Source organism: Ictidomys tridecemlineatus, chromosome Y (genome assembly GCF_052094955.1).
Source record: "Ictidomys tridecemlineatus isolate mIctTri1 chromosome Y, mIctTri1.hap1, whole genome shotgun sequence".
Classification (NCBI taxonomy): domain Eukaryota; kingdom Metazoa; phylum Chordata; class Mammalia; order Rodentia; family Sciuridae; genus Ictidomys; species Ictidomys tridecemlineatus.
In genome coordinates, this window is record NC_135494.1 from 6,014,553 (window position 1) to 6,035,005 (window position 20,453).

General features: G+C 33.1%; 1 protein-coding gene across 1 annotated transcript; it reads right to left on the bottom strand.

Annotated features, from left to right (window-relative positions):
- Nucleotides 1-974: 974 nt before the first annotated feature.
- LOC144372006 (U2 small nuclear ribonucleoprotein auxiliary factor 35 kDa subunit-related protein 1-like) lies at nucleotides 975-19,111 on the bottom strand. The gene is made up of 12 exons (XM_078035413.1): nucleotides 19,090-19,111; nucleotides 18,917-18,950; nucleotides 18,549-18,628; nucleotides 17,544-17,570; nucleotides 17,029-17,098; nucleotides 14,663-14,772; nucleotides 14,258-14,343; nucleotides 9,809-9,927; nucleotides 6,869-7,085; nucleotides 4,639-4,694; nucleotides 3,762-3,871; nucleotides 975-1,730 (listed from the first exon to the last, which is right to left on the bottom strand). The coding sequence occupies exons 7-12, from the start codon at nucleotides 14,333-14,335 to the stop codon at nucleotides 1,255-1,257; spliced, it is 1,056 nt and encodes a 351-aa protein (XP_077891539.1). The 5' UTR covers nucleotides 14,336-14,343; nucleotides 14,663-14,772; nucleotides 17,029-17,098; nucleotides 17,544-17,570; nucleotides 18,549-18,628; nucleotides 18,917-18,950; nucleotides 19,090-19,111; the 3' UTR covers nucleotides 975-1,254.
- Between the last annotated feature and the right edge of the window lie 1,342 nt (nucleotides 19,112-20,453).

Consider the following 20,453-nt stretch of genomic DNA (forward strand, 5'->3'; position numbering starts at 1 on the left):
CTTCTTCAACTCTTTCAGGCTATCCAATGTGTGTGGCAGGGCACTGTGGTATTGGGGATATGTTGAGTGGGAAGGCTTGAACTTCCTTACCCCACCTTTGATCCCTTACCTTACAGAGATCTTCAAAAAGATTTCTGATATCCTAGAATGGGTTTTCTGGAAGACTAGGACTTGGGATCTATCTGATGGCCTGGTCATTTCTAAGCTGGTATAGTCCCTTGCTGACTGTGATGTTTCCTCATAAGGAGGAATTTGCCATTGACTCAGGGAAGGATATATATAATCTTTGCCTGTCAATAAAAGGCACACTTGTGCCATTTGTGGTCAGCTCATCTACACCACAAAGGCTACCAGTACCACTTTCTGCTTCTGTTGTGGTTGCTTGATTTAAACTAGATTCTAGCCTCAGCTTTCTTGTGCCTACTGTGGTTGCTTGCTTTGAAGTAGATTTTCACCCCTGTTTTTTCCCCCCTCATCTTTACAGTTTCATCTTCCCTCAGGGCCATCTTATGACAAGGGTCTTGTTGCAAGGTCCCCTAAAACTTCCTTGACTAACTGTCACAATTGGAAAACAATGTAGTGGTAAAGTATATCCCATTTTACTTCAGCTTGCTGCACATTTGCCATTATCTTGTCCCAAATTATAGGATCTAAGATATCAGCAGCATCAATCCATAGGTGAATGTTTATTATTATATCCCAGAACTTCTAGGCTTCTCTCTTATTCAGGGTTAAACCTCAGTATTATGCACTGTCTTGGATACTGTCTAGTATCCAAGACAGTCCATAATACTTGCAGCTCCAAGTCTTCGGTAAAATTCATTAGATTCCCAATTTCCCCTTCCTCACTGCTCTTCGAGGGGCCACATCTGTTTTATCTCAGGTCCTTGATCAGGTGCCTGTTGCATGTCCACAGAATAGGGCAGAGGAAATTATTGCTGCAGAGTTGCTAATCCAGACCTCCAGGGACCAAGTAGGAAGCAGATCTGATTTTATTGTGCAGTTACCATGAATATATACTCAGGCAGTAGTTAAGCAGATTACAGGTAGCCACCAATGCAATTTTTGCTAACTGCCCTTGCAGCAACCAAGGAGTGGGCTGTAGAGCAAGCACAGGTCAGAGAAAAAAATGTATTTTTAAATGAGATCTTTTATACAGGGAGTCAGCCAGACTTATGACTATCTGAGCTCATAGCCCTCTATCCAAATATGTGCAGCCACAATAAGATATATCACCATTTCCAGCAAATAGATTTACTTGAATTTGAGTCTCTGAATAGTATGGTCTCTACTATCTGAACACCTACTGCAATGACTCTTGGAACCAGACCAGCTCTGGCTCTGAGTCCTTCTCAGGTGGCTTCTGCTACTGTGACTAGGGGCCCCTTTTCTTCCTCCACTTTGTGAATTGGGTCTCTCATCACTCTTTGTTATGTATTCTTGAGATTTCTTTGCTATGTGATTATTTCTCCTCTTCCTCTCAGGCTCTCTATTTCTCTTGTAGAAATGATCTGGACTAGGGTTGCTTCTTCTCCTTGGCTTGCCATAGTGTTTGCCATAGTGGATGATTCTCTCTTTCTTCTCCAAGTTATTACTAAAGGAGGAATTAGTCCAACCTGGAGACATACAGATGTCTTTATTTGCTTCCCATAATTCATTGTTGGGATTTCTAAACACATGAAGAAAGTTGCAGTGATTTCCTCTTGGACACTGTTGTATTTCAAATAAACCTGTAAACAAATGCACAGTGATAAAACAGCAATTACTATTATATACTTACAAAATAGCACCTTATCCTTTTTAAAGAAAAATTTCATAGATTTGGATATTTTCATGCTATTTTAAAAAAGAAGATTTACATAAATTGAAGTCTTAAGTCTGTTCATCAAACTTGAAACTCAAAATGCTTTAATAAATGACACTCTAAATAATAAAAATTTGGTTTATCAGAATACTCTATGATTGCCAGTGCAACTGAGTGAACAGTGACTATGTTACATTTTTTCCCCCAAGGTTATATTATTCAATGATTGACAATATAGATCCCTAATTAACACAGAAGAACCAGTGATTGCTATGAGGTAATATGGTAGTGGGACAGAACTACTATTTAAAATAAATGTTCTATTATAGAAAGAAGAGCCTACATTTTTTAGATTTCAAAAATCAATGCAAAAATTTGTTCTAAATTTAAATTTATCAACAGCATTTAATATGAAAAATATTCTTACCTAAGTCAAATGTATTTGAATAATATTGTTAGGTTTTTCAAAAATTTTAAAAGCACCGAATTTCCCAAATGGTGAAATACCTCTGCACCTGACACTACCTATAGAAACTATCTCAAATGGATCTGATTAAACCTGAGATGAAATTATAAGATCCTAAACAAGACATATAAGTAAATATTTTTGATGGTGGGTAATAAGCAATCATTTGTTAGACATAATATAAAATCACAAACAAAAAAGACATATAGACTTCATCAAAATTCAAAATTCTATGCTTCAAAGGACACATTTAAGTAACTGAAAAAAATCTATAGAATGAAACATATCTTTGTAAAAATTTTCTATAAAATAGAAAAAACTCTTTTAACTCAAAACCACAAAATACCTATTAAAACATTAGCAAAGGAGACTGGAGGAGGAAGCCCGGTGCCAGCCCAGCCCAGCCCAGAGGAGGAAGCCCCACGTAGTAGTCCGAGGAAACCCATCAACCCTTAAAACCCATCAAAGGGGTTCGGCTACCAGCATGGTTCTGCGGCTGATCAAGGTACCTGGTTTCCAAGTCCCCCACCCTTAGCTGTAATAACTCAAAATATTTCCCACAAGCTTTTGGGGATTGTAGCTATCAACGCAAAACAACAACTGTATAGGCACCTGGTTTCCACCTCAGAGACTAGAGTAGGGAAGATACAGGTGGAAGCTCATATCCTTTCACACTGGCTATATCCACCATACTGAACACAGAGGCTCAAGCTAGGAATAGATAATGCCACCTACTGAAAGCAAGGAAAACAGAGTTCTATTAAGACAAGATGCCAAACCCCAGGTATGATTCAGATTTTAAGAAGAGGAGCATAAAGCAAAGAAACAAAAGAGAAATTTTAGAGAAGATCCCCTAAGACATTCAGAGCTTCATCTCTTCCCATCATGGGTACTGGCCTGACAGAAATTTAAAAATCAGAACATCAAAACTGCTGGATGCTATAAGCAAAGAATTGTTTCATTTTATGATATGGCTGCCACTGTTTGATGAGTCAGTGTTGACTGGGGTAGAAATGTTACTACGCTTTCATGTCTGACAGAATACATACTAAGGATAAGGTGGTTATGGGAAAAACAAAAACAAAAACAGCCCAAGTAGTGGGAGCCTTTAGAACTATAATAATGTGGCTTGCTAGGCTTTCTGAAATATAGCACTAAGAGCTAGGTATAAGAATGAAAGCCATGGTCCATCATCAATACACTGGCCTCAGTCACTTCTTACATAAAATGACACACAAGATCTGATATAGGTTAAAAAAAAGTGATGATTTTTATATGATTCCTGCTTATAGTGAAGCCAAAGCTATGTATAATGAATTTGGAATTAAAAAAAAAAAACCTCATTTAAAAAATTTGTTTTTTTGTCCTTAGAAAACTAGTGGAACAAATTAGGAAAAAGTCATGATGTTATAATTTATCACATATCACCATTTTCCACCTTTCTACAACAGTGAAACAAATTAGAAAAAAAATCATCATGTTGTGTTTTACCACAAATTGCCGTTTTCCACTGGGTCACTGGGCAGAATTCGCACTGAAGCTGTCTTCCTGCATACCATCGTCCATTAAACAGAGAAAGGGCTGCTTGGCATTCTTCTTCTCTTTGAAGCAAAATAAATAAATAAATAAATAAAAATAAAAAAAATTAAAAAATGCACCTTAATGTTCTAAGATATAAACTAATTTTATTACTAATTATTTTATTAATTTATTTTAAGCCAATGATTTTTGCACAATGTAGGAAATTCTGTTAGAGCACTAAAGCTGTTATATGCAACACTGACTTAGTGATTCTTTTCATCTAATTCTGCATAAATTCCGGCATTAAACAGGTTTATGAACGAAAACTTTCTTTTTAGTAAAAAAATAGTCAACAAAAAAAGCTACAGATGTGTGTTTTTCATTGTTAGAACTTTCACTTCTCAGGATTACTATTCTTATCAAGTGGCCAAGAAATGTGTTTACCATTGAGTGGTATAGAATAACTAGAATAAAGAATATAGAAGTACAAGTTAAAAGCAATAATACATAAATTGTCCTCTTATCTGATAAAAAAAACACTAACACTTATTTTAAGCTTTAATCTCTTTTAAATCATACTTCTATATTCTGTATTCTAGTTATCTTTGATCAGCTCTGTATTTTGATTTTTAAAATTACATAAATAAGAATTGAATGCTGAATTAGATTTAAAGCTATTTAAATATATAAAAAATGAAATACAATTTTCTATCAACTCTTGATATTTGCATTTGAAAAAACTGTGCTTAAGAAAGTCATATATCCAATAAAAAAATTCCAAAAGTTAACAAAAATAGATAAAACATTACCTTGAGAAAACAAAGAAATTTATGCTCAGCATACTTACAATTGATATTGAACATACACATTTCCCCTCAGATGAGGTTCCAAATTGCAGCTGACCTAAGAAGTAATGTGAAATATTCCATTATTAAAAACTAAGGAAAATAAACTATAAATTTATCAAATGCACTTTTTCCAGACTAACTTTCCACAAGGTACTTATCAATTAAAAATTATAAAAAAGATATCACATACCTCAAACGTAAACATTTGTCACACATTACTGTACAGTAGAACTACAGACCCACCTGCCTGATCTTTGTTTACTGCATTTTTAAATAAAATTTAATGTTTCACATACACAGTGAATACAAATAAGTTCATATGCATGCCATCAGATTTATCATCAACATTTTCCATTTTGAGGTAAGAGTTACCTTCAATTCCAAACACAAACACACATACATATGTAAACATACATGTAATTAGATAAGACACAAATACATTCATGCACACTGAAATAGGCATAAATTATACATTATATATAAATTATACATTGTGTAAGCTATATATATCTGTATATTTATAATGTGTAAGTATAATAACTCCCTAATATATAGTATTATTTATATATCTTAAGATTTTACTAATGGTATTTACATTCTTTTCAAAAGAATTTTACCTAGTTTCTAGTGGATGTATCAAATTATCAATATACATTATTTTCTCTTCTAACATGCACTCAGTTTTTCCCCACCCTAATAAGTAAACAGTGCTGTGAGAAAAAGGGCCCAATATTAATTTTCCATGGCTAATTTTTCCAATTTTTCTGAAATATAGCACTAAGAGCTAGGTATAAGCAGGCTCTTAGTGCTAGGTATAGACTTCAATTTATAGCTGTCAATCTCTACACATTTAGCAAATAACATTAAAGAGCTCATAGGATTCTAACCAAAAAAATAAAAATACAAAATAGTATTGGACAAAACTGCAAATTTTAATCAAGCCTAAGCTTTGAAAGTACCAGTAATACCACTCTGAAGAACCAGAATACCTGAAGGAGACCATTGATGTAATCTTTCTGGATAAGAAATAAATAGAAATGACATTTGACAGCATAGGATAGTCAATTCAGTGGTATTATGTTTTGTATGATTAGACCCTTCTAGTGTGGTTTTCATTTGTGCTTAGAAGCAGCATTAAGGCAGGCAGATATGAGAGAACAAAAGATTAGGAGATAAGAATAACTTCATATAAAAGAAGTTTTAAACTTCTTAAAATCAGTAGAACAAACTTGAATGTAAGAGTTTCTTAAAAACTGAATTATCAGTTCCTGTTTTGATTATTTCAAATTTCTACAGTCATTTCCAAATAGCAGAAAAATATTTTATAGCTTTAGTTCTTTTTTCCTCCCAATTAAGTGACACTTTCTTCCTTTCCTAATATAAAATCAGATCTGACCAAATCCTAGACAAGCTTAAGAAGTTTAACTATCTTTTTTTTTTTTTTTGTATAGGGATTGAACTCAGGGCCTTGTGCATGTGAGGCAAGCACTCTAGCTATATCCCCAGCCCCAAGAGGTTTGACTATCTTAAGATTCAAATAATGATTCCTAGAGAAACAGGTATTTGATATGGCTTAACCCAGCTTTAGACATCATTTTAAAACAGTCATATGTAATTTAGATATTTCCCTTTTATCAAGTATCACAAGCCAGGATAATTTTGAGACACTGTGTTCAATATGGAAAATAAATAAAAGAAAAATAAGATTATGTTCTTTTTTGGTTCTACAAGAAAGACATGCACTTTGGGTAGGACTAGTAGGCATACATTATCAACTAGAACTAACAAACTGAGTAAAGTAGAGTCACAATACAAATATCAAAGCTGTAGGTGAGGCACCTACAGAAGAAGAAAGGAAGCTCCCTGTCATGTACAGTATCTAAGTGAAGACTTGAATGACTATGTGCAGAAGACCTGTTGAAGATAATTCAAAAGCTGAGAGATGAAGCGCAAAGGTCTTAAATAAATGAAAGGTCATTTCCAATCCAGACCTTAGCATTTAGGAAGATGGTAATATACATTTGTGATTTCATGTACTTATACATTATAAGTTAGAATGGAGGAAGAAAAGAAAAAAGAAGTAATACTTACTGAGTACCTGAGTGCCGACCCTTGGCTAGGCACATATCAGCACATAGCTAGCTATACCCAGTTAAACAGCACCCAGCTCTCTGTGCACTGAGTTACTTTAGGGTGAGGCATATGAATCCACTCCATGCATATGCTCACCTTGAACTGGATCACTTTTCCCACATTCTTGAACTCAGGAAGCACGTCATCATAGAAGTCAAGGAACTGCTGGTATGTTTCCTCTTCACTGTACTCCAGACTTGCATCAGGGTCATAGTCATCCCTACTACACTGTTCCATTTCAAATGTTGTAAACATGCTTTTAATAAGAAGGGTGGAACTTGTTGCAGGGTAGTTATGTTTACGTGAGCATCTGCTTATGAACAAAAACCTAATTCACTAGTCCAGTATTTAAAAATCACACACAAACTTGCATTACATTTTGAGATAAAAATTCAAATAATTCGGCTCTTCTGATCTTGCAATAACTATGCTCAGATGCCAAATTTCAACACTTTATTCTCGTCAAAATGACAAGTTGGCAATGAAAACTAAGTTCATTTATTATTCAGTTATCACTGAATGAAGTTCAGCAAGTTTTATATATGTTGAACTACAGGGAGAAAAAAAATGCATTTTATTACCTGATTTTGGAGACATGTATTGGGCTCTTGGGAAGAAACTGAGAACTAATAATACAATCCTGATTCTATGCAATGTTCAATTAACTTACATACTTAGAAGACAATCTAGAAAACACTTGGTATTTTAATCTTATATTCAATATTTAATAGTTATCGTGAATTTTTACATTTCTTTTCCTCTGATATTTCTGAGATGTTAGGACAGTTTGGGTGCTAATACTTATCCCACTTTGAAAGAAGAAAGGTGAGGCCTTGAAATGCATAACTAGCCAAGGATTAGAGGAAGAGACAGATTTTAAGAGACTGAACTTAATATACAATACAGGGTATAAAACACATTTTGAATTTAATAAGAATAGCTAAACATTATAAAGAACAATTTTCATAATTTCAGTTGTATCTAGTCTGAGCTAATTCAGCTATGCTGAAATTAAAATTATTCATGACATGAGCTTATTTTAAAAATGTTTCTCTTCCTAAAATAAAATGAGGAAAAAAAAGTAGTTTAAACTTCCAAGAAAATAAAAAATTTCTGGTTAGTCTTCTAGTTAAACATGTTGCAGGACAGGATGAGGAGGGATAGAGAATTGTTAAATGGGTGCAGAGTTTTGGTTTTGTGATATAAAACAGCTTGAAATATTAGTTGCCCAATTATATGACTATATTTACTACTGAGCTAAATACTTAAAAAATAGTTAAGACAGAATATTTTATGTTATGTGCTTTTCTTCCTTGATTAAAAATATAATAAAATAACTGGTAAGTTATTTTAAAATATAATAAAATAACTGGTAAGACAAAAACTTCAGGAAAAAACATCAATATAATTTAGGAAGGAAAAAACCTAGAAGCAATAAAGGGCAAGTGTTGAAAAAACAATGATTCTGAAATGTTTAATTCATACCCATGTCTGTAATGTATACTAATGTACTTACTGAGATAAGGCATACAAAATGCTTGCCTATACTATGCCTACTTCAGAAATGTTCAATGTCTATGATGTAAAATTTCCTCTTTCCAAATGACTTCTAAGATGTATTACTAAAAAATGTGAACAATCTTCTCAGGAATAGCAAATCCCAGGAAAGAATGAAGAATGAGGAATCACCTTATTTGACTGTGTTTGCTATGAAGTGAAATAGTAAAAGTACCATGTACAATATAAAACAAATAGCCATTTTAATAGGGTTAAAATTCTGCTTGCAGAATTCTTACAAAGAATTAATTTGATCTTTGTCTGTGAGGTGTCAAATTTTATAGGAGAGCCAAAGTTCCTTTCTATGGAAAATTTCTACTTGGCCATAGCTAGAACTAATAATCTTACTGTATTAAAAAAGCCAACTGCAGTGATCCTATGAAAAATGTCAGCTAAGAGAAGGGATACCTGGGAAGACAATTAAAGCTTTCATTTGGGACTAAGACCATGGGATTCTTGAGAAAAATGGAGGTTTCTTGGATTCTTAGACTAAAATTAGATAGACTGTGATCAGACATATAGGAAACCCACATTATCGAAGTGATTTCTCAGTCCTGATGGTAAACCATGTTTGGGAACCACTGGTTTAAAGCATGATATTTGTCTATACTCTAAATATACAATCAAATCATTCTGCAAAAAACACATAGTTGGATATCATCTTCACCCATAGCTGCCAATAAATGATATGGGTATTCAAATGACACCTCAGGTATAGTTAACTATTCTCCTTTTCTTCTTTTTGAGGGAAGTACTCACTACTTTGTCCTTTAAATAATCACCTTGCTGCATACTAAGGTTAGGTTATAAGTGAGGTTCTGTGTAAAAAATAATCTCATGAAAGTTTTATATCCCACGGCTGTAAAACATCTCTCAAAGACAATAACCACCTTCTTATTCAATGTCTTTATACAATTTTCATAGGAAAAACATTTAAAAACTATTGCCAGAATTATATCACTCATTCTTTTTGGTAAGAAACAATCATTATCTGCCTGAGAACATTAAAAATCCCAAGTTAAAAGTGTTCTAGTCCCTGAGGAGAAAGGAGGAAATGTGGGGATAGGAAGGATAATAGAATTAAACAGACATTATTACTTTATGCATATATACTACTGCATGACCAATGTGATGCTACAACATGTACAACCAGAAATTATTTGCAGGTAGTCACTGAATAGTGTACTTATCTGAAGGAATGATATTGGATTTCCTAACTGCTAATGTCTAGGAATTGCAATTCACAACACATCACCTAAATGACAAAAAACTCAAACTACTTTCATACTTTTTTATTGTGATGGTGAAATTTCCTGTGATGGAAAACAGAAGCATTCATTCCTATGCCCGAAAATCAGATATAATACCTGAAAAATCTGACAAGCCACTTTAACAAGAAGTATCTTTCTCAAAAGAGAACTCAAAACCCCCAATATTTTGAATCACATCATTCTGTTGTGATAAAACAAAATTACTTACCTATCTCCAAATCTGCAGGCTCCTGTTTTACTATAAAATGGACAAATGGCTTGATCTTTTTCCATTGATCTCAAGTTGGTGGGTGGTTCTGGGTTTTGCCATGTGTCACTCTTTTCCATCTGTTGAAAATATCATAATTTTACTGATTGTTTAAAAACCCATGAAAGACTAAATGTTTCTAATCAAAGCAAATAGCTTTTGTCAAAAATAAAAATGGTTTCATTTAAAAAATTCCACATTTAGGTTACAACAGGCAATGAATATTTCATAAACATAAGAGCTGTATTTCTACTTTGGTTTCAGGTCACTTTCTTTTATTAGGCAACCAGGAAAATCACCAGTTTCCCTTCTGTCCATCCATTCTGAAAAGTGCCCAAGGACAACTGAAAAAAGAAGTTATCCAGAATCAGAGCTACTGACCACTTTGAATTATTAGTATATGATATTGCTAACAAATAGTTTAAGCATGCAGTATCATTTGTTTTTGTTTACCCATAAGCTTTTGTGGTGATAGTCGTATAAATTCAAAAGCCATGAAATTAATTCCAGATATGATGACATGACCTAAATAGTATATCATAAAACAAACATTATTGGAACAGCCATGTCCCTCCAAAAACAGTAATCTGTCTAAAATTTTAATGGCAGGTATTTAAAATACCTCATTTTTAGCCTGTTCCAACATCTTTGCATAGCTTCTTACAAATGGCATAAACATAAGACTAAAGGACACTTTAGTGAAAGTTAATTTATCACATTAAGAATCACATGTATACCAATGTTGAAAACCCTGCACCTATAATGTTTTGGTTTTAATTTTCTTTCTATAGCACAGATCTTCCTATAAGCTTCCAAAAAGAGTAGGTAGCTGAGAATTTTTATCCAAATAAAAATGTAAAGAAGCACACCTTACAAATTTTAATTACAATCCCAAACCACTTCAGTTACAGTATATATGTATGTAAGCATAAATACTACATTCTCATTTTTTTCTTTTTAATTGTTCTTTCTAGTTAAAACAATAATAGGATTAATTCTGACAAAAAATAAGAAGAGATTATTACTTTTTCTAATTCAGCCTCGGTACTTCCTATTCCTTCACTCTATTCTATTGATCTTTTTGCTATTTACTAAGTTTATTTTTTAATTTATGCTTTTGATTAGTGTCTTGTAGAGGAACATGATGGTGAGACTCACTAAGGTATATTCACATATGTATACAGGAAAATTAGGTCAGATTCTTTCTACTGTTCTTTATTCCATCCTTTCTCCCTCCCCTTGAATTCTTCTCTTCTACTCTAGTGATCTTCCGTCTATTTTTCTTTTCCCAACTCTTTATATTGAATTATCTTTACATAGCAGAGAAAATATTCTATCTTTAACTTGTGGGGACTGGCTGTTTCACTTAGCATGATATTCTCCAGTTCCATCCTTTTATGACAAATGCCATTTCATTTCTTTATGGATGAGTAACAGTGCTAGGAAAACTGGAAATTCATGCATAGAAGAATCAAATTTAATCCCTTCTTAGAACTTCCACAAAATCCAACTTAAGTGAATCAAAGACTTAGGAATTAAACCAGAAACGCCAAATAACTTAAAAGAAAACACAGGTCTAATATTCCAACATACTGGCATAGGAATCAACTTCTTTAACGAGACTTACAAGCTCAAGAAATTAAAAAAAAAAAAATGAAATAAATCAAGTAGTGGGATGCCATAAAGACAAAGCTTCTGCAGAGCAAAGGAAACAAAGAGTGTGAAAAGAGTCTAAAGAATGGGAGAAAATCTCTGCCAATAAATGCCATCATTCTATACAAAGAACTCAAAAAACTTAACATACACACACACAAACAAATGAGCAAAAGAGCCAAACAGAAAATTTTCAAAATAAGAAATACAATGGTCCATGAATAAATAAAAAAAAGTTGAATGTCCAGGCAATTAAAACAATATTGTAGATAACATACTAGTGAATACTATAAAATGCAGGGTTAATTAGAGCATAATTAACATTTATCAGAAGCTAAAACATGGTATGAACAGTAATAATTACGGTTTATGAGATTATTTAAAAGTTTTTCATAAGGCAAAGGAATTCTGCCACCTGCCAGTAATATTCTGACATTTCAACATTTTAAATTATGTTAAAGAAATTTACCTTTATATACCCGCTTAAAACATACATTAAATAAAAGACCGAACAGTTCTTCCTGGTTACCTAAGAATCCTTTGTAACTTAATGTACTTAAAACAGAATTCTTATTCTTGCTTCTTTTCTCACCCACATGCCCCAATGATTAAATGTGGTTGCCATTTGCTCATTTTTTTTTCATACTAACAACCTAAGAGTACAATTTTTTTTGTCTCTATTCCTTCTAATGTCCCTAAACTCACACCTAGAATCATACTAGCTCTGTTTCAATATATGCCAAATACGTGCACTTATTTTAATATTGAGCACTACTCTATGAAGAATCTATTTTCTTCTACCTTCAACAGTTGTCACTTAAGTGATCATATTTACACTCCTGCGTAAATGATTTATCACTTCCCATTCCTATATAAAAATTAGACAATGGTTTCTCTTCACACTTATATAAAATCCAAACTCTTCCTTCAAATACCAAGAATACTGCATAATCTGACCCTGCTTTCCCTTCTTGATTTCCTCCTATGTCCTTGCCCTTTTCTATTTCGGTTTCTAGGTTTCAGCATGCTGGCATTCTTTTAGCTTCCACAGTTTTACCTCTTCCATATGTTTTAATCCCCAAGATCTTTGCACTTGAGTGTGAGCTCAAATCATCTCCTAGAAAAAAGAATTATTTGGCCCATCAATCTTATCATATCATCTTCTATTTATTTGTTACACCTCTTAACATCATTTAAAATGATCTTTTTGTTGACTCTAGAAAGCTAACTCAGAGGGCTCACAAGCACACAGCAGAAGCACACATTATACATACCTTGAATTAATTTCATTTTATCTACTACTTCATGTCTCACCAGACTTCTTAAATAAAACATTTAAAGTTTCAGTTGAAGAACATTTTTCTGTTAAGATGGGAACACCTGAAAGTTTTCAGTTGAAGAACATTTTTCTGTTAAGATGACAACTGATTCCTTTTTATGAAAAATTAGATTTTTCCAAAAAACTTTTTAGTTTTTAAAAAAACCTTGGTGTTTTTGCCTCATCTGGAAAAGAAGGGTGCCCAAAATTTGCTTTGAAATGAATGAATCTATGTAACAACAACAACAAAAATTTCATGAAGCTGCTTAAAACTTGTCATGATTACACCATAATAAAATGCATTTTTCCCACTAAGATGGTTAACTTAAAAATTTTGTTCAATTTAGCAGTAGTCAAACAGTAATTTATAATAAAGCTACATCCTGATGAATGAGTCAAGGAAAGATGGCTTGTGATAACCTTGAAACTTGGCAGTATTCAAACTTAAAAATATTATAAGAAAACATATTTCTGAAAATATTACAGAAAACAATATTAAAGAAACTAATCTGACATAGTTAATGATAAAATTAATTCAAAATAAGCCACTAAGAAGAAACTACAAACTAATTAGAAAGATGAACTGTGATATTTCTGAAAGAAATAGATCATTAAGATAAAGAAAATGTGGTATATATAAACAACAGAGTTTTACTCAGTTATAATAAAGAATAATATTATGGTACCTGGATGAAATTAGAGAACATGTTATCAAGTGAAATAAGTCAGACTCAGAAAGTCAAGGTTTTAATGTTTTCTGTCATCTATTGAAACTAGACCAAAAAAAAAAAAAAGGTGTGGGAAGATTGGGGATTGGAACCCAATGAAAATAGAAGGCAAATTAGTAGAGCAGAGACAGGGAATAGATGAGAAAAGAGAAGGGACCAGAAAAGGCAGGAACACTGTATTGAAACTGACTAAATTATGTACATTTATGAATATACCACAGTGAATTTCATCTTTATGTATGTTGGTAAAGAACTAATTTTTGAATATTAAATAAATAGTAGGAAGACCATTGGAGCAGAGGAAGGGAAAAGGGAAGGAAGCAGAGAAGAAAAAGGGGTATACAGGGGACTGAACTGAAGCAAATTATAATCCATGTTCATATGATTATAATAAAACCCAATGTTATGTTAAACTACAATACATTGATAAAAAATAGATATTCCATAAGGACACGGGAAAATATGCCACATCAACCCTGGAATGCTGAAAATAACATATGGACAACTTACATATAATTTTCTTAAATGTGATTATTTGTTAATTACAGTTTGGAAAGAAAGTCAAGATTAGAAAACTAAAATACGTAAAAACAAAATAGAACAAAGGACAAAATTTGCCAGCATTCACATGCTTATAGATTCAGATTCATCAACACAGACAACTGCGCATTCTGAGATATGCAGCGTGTCTGTTCCTGTGAGAGCAATCACCTCTCTTTTTCTTTTCTCCTGTAGTTTTTGCTCTTCCTCTTCTCTCTCTTTTCTCAGCTGTTCTTCCAATTCTTTCATTTTTCTCTCCAAATGGAAAAAAAAAAAGTTTTTTGATTCACTATTAACATTTAATTTATAGAACAAATAAATTTAAAATTTAAAAATATCAATAGTAATCATGACATTAGCTTTTGATTTTTTTAAAAAAGTTCAAGATATTCCATTTTTATTTTATTTATTTGTTCAATTTTTTGGTACTAGGAATTAAACCCCTATATTAGGTAAACACTTTATCACTAAGTTACTTCCCCAGCCCTAACACATTCAATTTTGAATGTGGTAAGGTCATTGTGAACATTAATTAGAAATGACTTTAGTTAACTGGCAAATAAATTTGGTGGTATACCTCTTGTTCTTCTTGCTGTTTTCTAGCTGCCTCTTCCTTTTCCTTCTTTATTTTGAATTCTTCTTGTGCTTTCTGTTCCCTTAACAACCATTCCTCATGTAAGTTTTGCCTATCAATGTAACAATAATATCAAATAATCTAAAAAATAGTCATTAATTTAAAAATGTACATAAACACACGTAATAGTGATATTTTGGAAGTGATTAAAACATTTTGAATGGTTAAGTAAGAATAAAAAAAAACTAACAAACATAAATAGAACTCTTGGAAGAACCATAAATAAATCTAACTTCATAGAGGATAATAATTTAAAATCATTACTGGGTTCAAATGTTTATGTGCTACAGTACTGTTCAAATTTCAAAAAATAGGGCTGGGGATGTGGCTCAAGCGCGCTTGCCTGGCATGCGTGTGGCCCGGGTTCGATCCTCAGCACCACATACCAACAAAAATGTTGTGTCCACCGAGAACTAAAAAATAAGTATTAAAAAGAAATTTTCTCTCTCTCTCTCTCGCTCCTCTCTCACTCTCTCTTTTAAAAAAAAAACTTTCAAAAAATAACACTATCACTCCTTTTCATCTATTCATACGAATATTTGGATGGCAATAATGTGGGTATTGAGTTTCAGAAGAACACCTAGATTTTCACATTCAGAAAACAGTATGCTTCTTAGTGAATATGTATTTAAAGTCTTTAAAGTCTTAATTTTAGGACTATAGTCCTATGAGAAAATCTGACTCTTTTGCAATGGGCTTTAAATTACTAATTTCATAGTAAAAAGGACTCCTGTAGTTTGCTTCCAAATACTTCATCTGCTGAAACAAGGAAAATAAAGGTATACTGTGGTCATGCTTTTTTAAAAATAAGGAATGCTATAGGTTTTAAGATATCAAGTTATAAAAATCAACCAATGTGTGCCTTTTGTAAAAAATAATACATTATAAAAAGGGATATTACTTATAGTAAGGGCCAAGACAACAATATTGTAAATCTTAACTCTGAACATAGGTTATATTTCAAAATCTTATTTACCAATAAGTATTTAGAATCTAGAAAGGATTTTTCCACTGAATAAGTAAGATGGCAATAAATATGAAGTATTCTGAATTATTTTCAATACTAATAACAACTCTAATATTACTAATAATATTATTCATTAAAATAAGATTTAATGTCTAGCTTAGGAATATAGGGAAATGTTTTAGGAGGAAATACAATTTCCAACTGTGAATGCCAAGAACTCATGTTTTAGCCATGGCATAAGCTAGGTCATTAAATATAACATGTTCATGTGCATACACGCAGTACCTACAGAACACATAGGGATTTAATTTGTAGAACTTGAATTCAAAGTTTATATACATTCATTGTACATAAATTTTAGACTACAAAAAATATAAAACATTAAAAACTAAAATGCAATTCACTTTAAAATAGTACATTAAGTCTAGATATTTTCAGACAATTTACCTATCTTTCCATAGTATTTAAATACTGTTTTTTGATTTCAATTAACTGCAGACAGAAAATATTTGAAAAAAATATACTGTGTGTTTACTCTTTTTTCCTGTCATTATTTCCTAAACCAGGGTAGAACCACTCTTTACAAAGCATTTATACTTTGGGTAAATAATAACATCTACTATTAGCCTATTAGCTAGAAATATAAATATTTCTATGCAGAAATATTTAGAAATGAGAAATATAAATATTTCTCATGCTATGCAGAATGAGCAAAATGTTTTGTACACTTTTTTTTATACCAAGTTGATTTTTCAAAGTGACTACATAAATTGAAACATAATATCATTAATTCATCATTAATAAGAGGAAAAAAAACCTTTGAGAGAAAATTAGTAAATACAGTACCTAGAAATAATTCAGAGGCATATAATAAACTTATAAAAAACAATTACATATGATTCTTCATTTTAGAGAAGATAAAGACAAGCATTAAACAGTCAAATCATTTACTTTGACTTGTATGATTTACTTATATGATTTATACCAAAGACAGTCTTATCACTATGTATAAATAAGTAAATTTATCAAGGTTTCATCTAAATAATGACTTGTTGTGGCCTATTCTTACATTATTCACTCAATCCTCATTGAACTTAAGTGGTGTGACTCAGCTGTTATTTAGTATTAAAAGAGAACAGTTCTTTCATTAAGCTCATTTCCCTTAAAACAATTATTTATATAGTATTTTGAGGAAAAAAATGAGCATCAATTTAGATTAACCCATGCTTGTAAACCCCCCTACTCTTCACTTTCCTCAAACTGTTCAAATGTTTATTTAAAAAAACTCCACAAAATTCAAATAAAATACCTTGAATGCTTAATTTTTGAATCAGTGCTAACCTTTCTGTGTCCAATAGTTCTTCTTCTCCTTGCTTTTCAATAAAGGCTTCCTCTTCTGTTTTTAACCATTCTGAGAGAATTTAAAGGTTTATTAAACCAAACGCTGCAAAATTTTGAATATTTCAGTATTCAAATACTTAACACATAAACTTGTTATTCTCTATAATGATGATAAAAACTTTTCTAAATTTGCTCCTTAAGATTAAATTCTCCAAATATTAATTTTGATCTTATTTGTAGATATATTGTTTTATAGAAAACTAAATTTCATGCTGGCTTATACTTAAACCTTAACACATATTGCCATGTCAGTAAATATACAACATCCATACTGTTGTAGCAGCTAGCAATTAGCAGTAAAATGGAGGTAACATCATAACGTATTCTTTAAACACTTAGGGTCCTTCTTTAAACCATCTTAAGAAATCAAATGGGGCCGGGGATGTGGCTCAAGCGGTAGCGTGCTCGCCTAGCATGCGTGCGGCCTGGGTTCGATCCTCAGCAGCACCACATACCAACAAAGATGTTGTGTCCGCGGAGAACTAAGAAAAAATAAATAAATGTTAAAATTCTCTCTCTCTCTCTCTGTCCCCCTCCCCCTCTCTCTCTCACTCTCTCTTTAAAAAAAAAAAAAAAAAAAAAAAAAAAAAAAAAGAAAAGAAATCAAATGGTGATAATCTGCAGAAAAAAAAAAGGAGACAGCTATTTGTAAAACATGCCAAGAGAAAAAGAATAAACAAGACTAATTATTGATAGTGTCGATGGAAGTTCATATGAAGTTAGGAATTATGGGTATAAGCTCTCCAATTGATGGAGAAGGAAGATTCCTTTACCAGTGCAGGTAGACTAAGGTAACTTATGATCAGTGCCACACATTAACATGAGACTGACTTGTAGATGAAGTCCCCTGAATAGAATGTGCATGTGACAATTCCAGAGATGATCAATAAAGGCCTTCTGGAGGAGCTGAACACCTGCATTGGCAGAGTATAGAAGGTTGTCCCCAGTTTTTCTGGTAAATATCAGAGACAGTTCTGTCCTCTTTGATATTCTCTGGAGATGACTCATTCTCTCTCCAGAGTGCTGTTATTTTACTTCCACCTATAACAAAATCCTTTTGCATGACTTTCAGTGTCTGCATTTAATTTTTCTTTGGTGGGAACACAAAAACTCAGGTTTGGAGTTTTAGCTCCCCCTTTCCTGCATTTTACCTGAGAAAACGCACAACCAGTGCTAGATTTACAAAGGAAAACATTCATAAACATGTTCTATGACAGAGTGTTAGCTCTATATTACTTGCATTTAAAACATTAGATACTTTAGGAATAGGTATGAACGATGCATGGATGAGTCATCCAGACTTTCTTCCTGTGGCAATCGTTTCTGACAGGTCTTGGGTTTATTTAGGATTGAGAAGCCTCATCTATTCTTCATCAGATACTTACTTGACCTCTTCTGACTCTGGACCTGAAATTCCAGAGTAGGAGGGCACACACACAGTTAGATAAGGAATGCATTACCTGAATCTCTCAATCGAGCGAGCTCCTGTCGACGTTTTTTTCGTTTCTGTTTCTTCAGGGAAGCTCTGTATTTTTTATGGCTGGAAAGATTATACACACACGCATATATATGAAATATAAAATAATGGTGATATCACCACTAATTAAATCAACGTTAATAAATTAACAGATTAATAGTGGTGATATATCTCCATTACCAAGTGGCCATATCTGCCACAACTGTTCCTGGGAGCTTCCCTCTCGGCGCCTCTTAGGAAATCGCTGGGGTGCTCAGGAGGGAAATACGATCTCTAATGTTTTGATTAAAATGCATCTACCTAATATTACTTCACCCACCCACGCCCAGGGCAAGCCAACTCCAACGTTACCTTCCAACAAGGAGGACAGAGATCCCGGTAAAATCTGGGAGCAAAGGATGTGTTGTGAAAAACTTGCTCATAGTTACCTGCTTTCTCTTTCTTTCCTGCCTACTCATTCTCCAAATATATGCTCAGTCTATTCCGACCACCATTCTCACCAAATCGTCTACCTCATTTCTTACCTCTTTTTCTCAGGAAAAATCGTCCTCACCAACGCCGCCATTAGACACACACGGTTTATGAAAACAGGATGTGGCCTGAAGAGGTGGGATTAAGAGAGAAGCGGGAGAACGGAAAAGCTGGCGCTTCAAGGTCTCAGCCCGGGTGGAAGCAAAGGCCAGTAGTCGGAGATTCCGCTGACACCTGGCAAAACCGTAATTCCGCCAGACTCCGTTTATTGCACTCCAAAAGTAATGCTTTAGTCCTCAATGATTTCTCAGCGTATTACTATATTCCTTCACTCTCTAGTAGGCTGTTTAGCAGGAGGTGAAAGTCCTATTTCTCCCCTAATCTCGTTTATTCACGAAAACTCCACTATTAGAGGGACTGATACCCTTTAAATTTGTCCAAACACCGCCTCCTCCTTCTGCTCCACCTATCAGCGACTCAGACAAAGCTCCAGATACCACCTCCTTCTCTTTGCTCCAGTAGTCTCCTGTAAAACCACCTTAACCCCGGGAGATGCTAAGTTAGAACCTTTGTCTCCAACAAAGTTTACAATTGCGAAGCAGAGAAGAAGTGCTTATATAGATAATATGGTTTGTGGAAAGGTTTGTTCCTAACATAATCCTTTCAGCCTAGACTGAAGGAAGACAGATATCTGAGTGAAGAATGGTAGGAAACAGGTTGCCTGTACTTCAAAGCACAAGATAGTTAATGGAATATGCCCGGAATGCAAGGACTTTGACAATAAAGCTTCATGAGTCATTAAAAAAAAATCTCAAGGAATATAGCTGTACAAATGAAGTAGGGCTAGGTTATGGATGAAAGTTTGGTATATCTTTTTAAGAGAACTTAATTTTCCATAGCTAAGAGGGGAAACAGCTAAGAAGGGAAACCTTAAAAGCTTTTAGGAGGTGAACTTTGATAGTAAAATGTTTAATAATTCTTTTGGGTTGTACAAATGATTAAAAGATAATGCCAGATAAGAAATAAAACCAGAAAACGAGAAATTATATCCCATCTGATTCAAATGTATGATATGTCAAGATCATTGTACTGTCATGTGTAACCAATTAAAACAAAAGAAAACAAAACATAAAAAAAGAAATAAAACCAGTAATCAATAAATGGGATGGATTCAAACTAAAAAGCTTCTCACCCAAGGAAATAATCAATACCAGGAGAGCTAAAGAATGGGAGAAAATATTTACCATATGCACCTCAGTTAGAGCAGTAATCTCCACCACAGGTAAAGAACTGAAAAGACAGCCAAAAAACAAATAACCCAAATAATAAATGGGCTAAGGACCTGAGCAGATACTTCATGGGAGAAGACATACAATCAATCATCAAACATATGAAAAAAATGTTCAACATCTCTAGA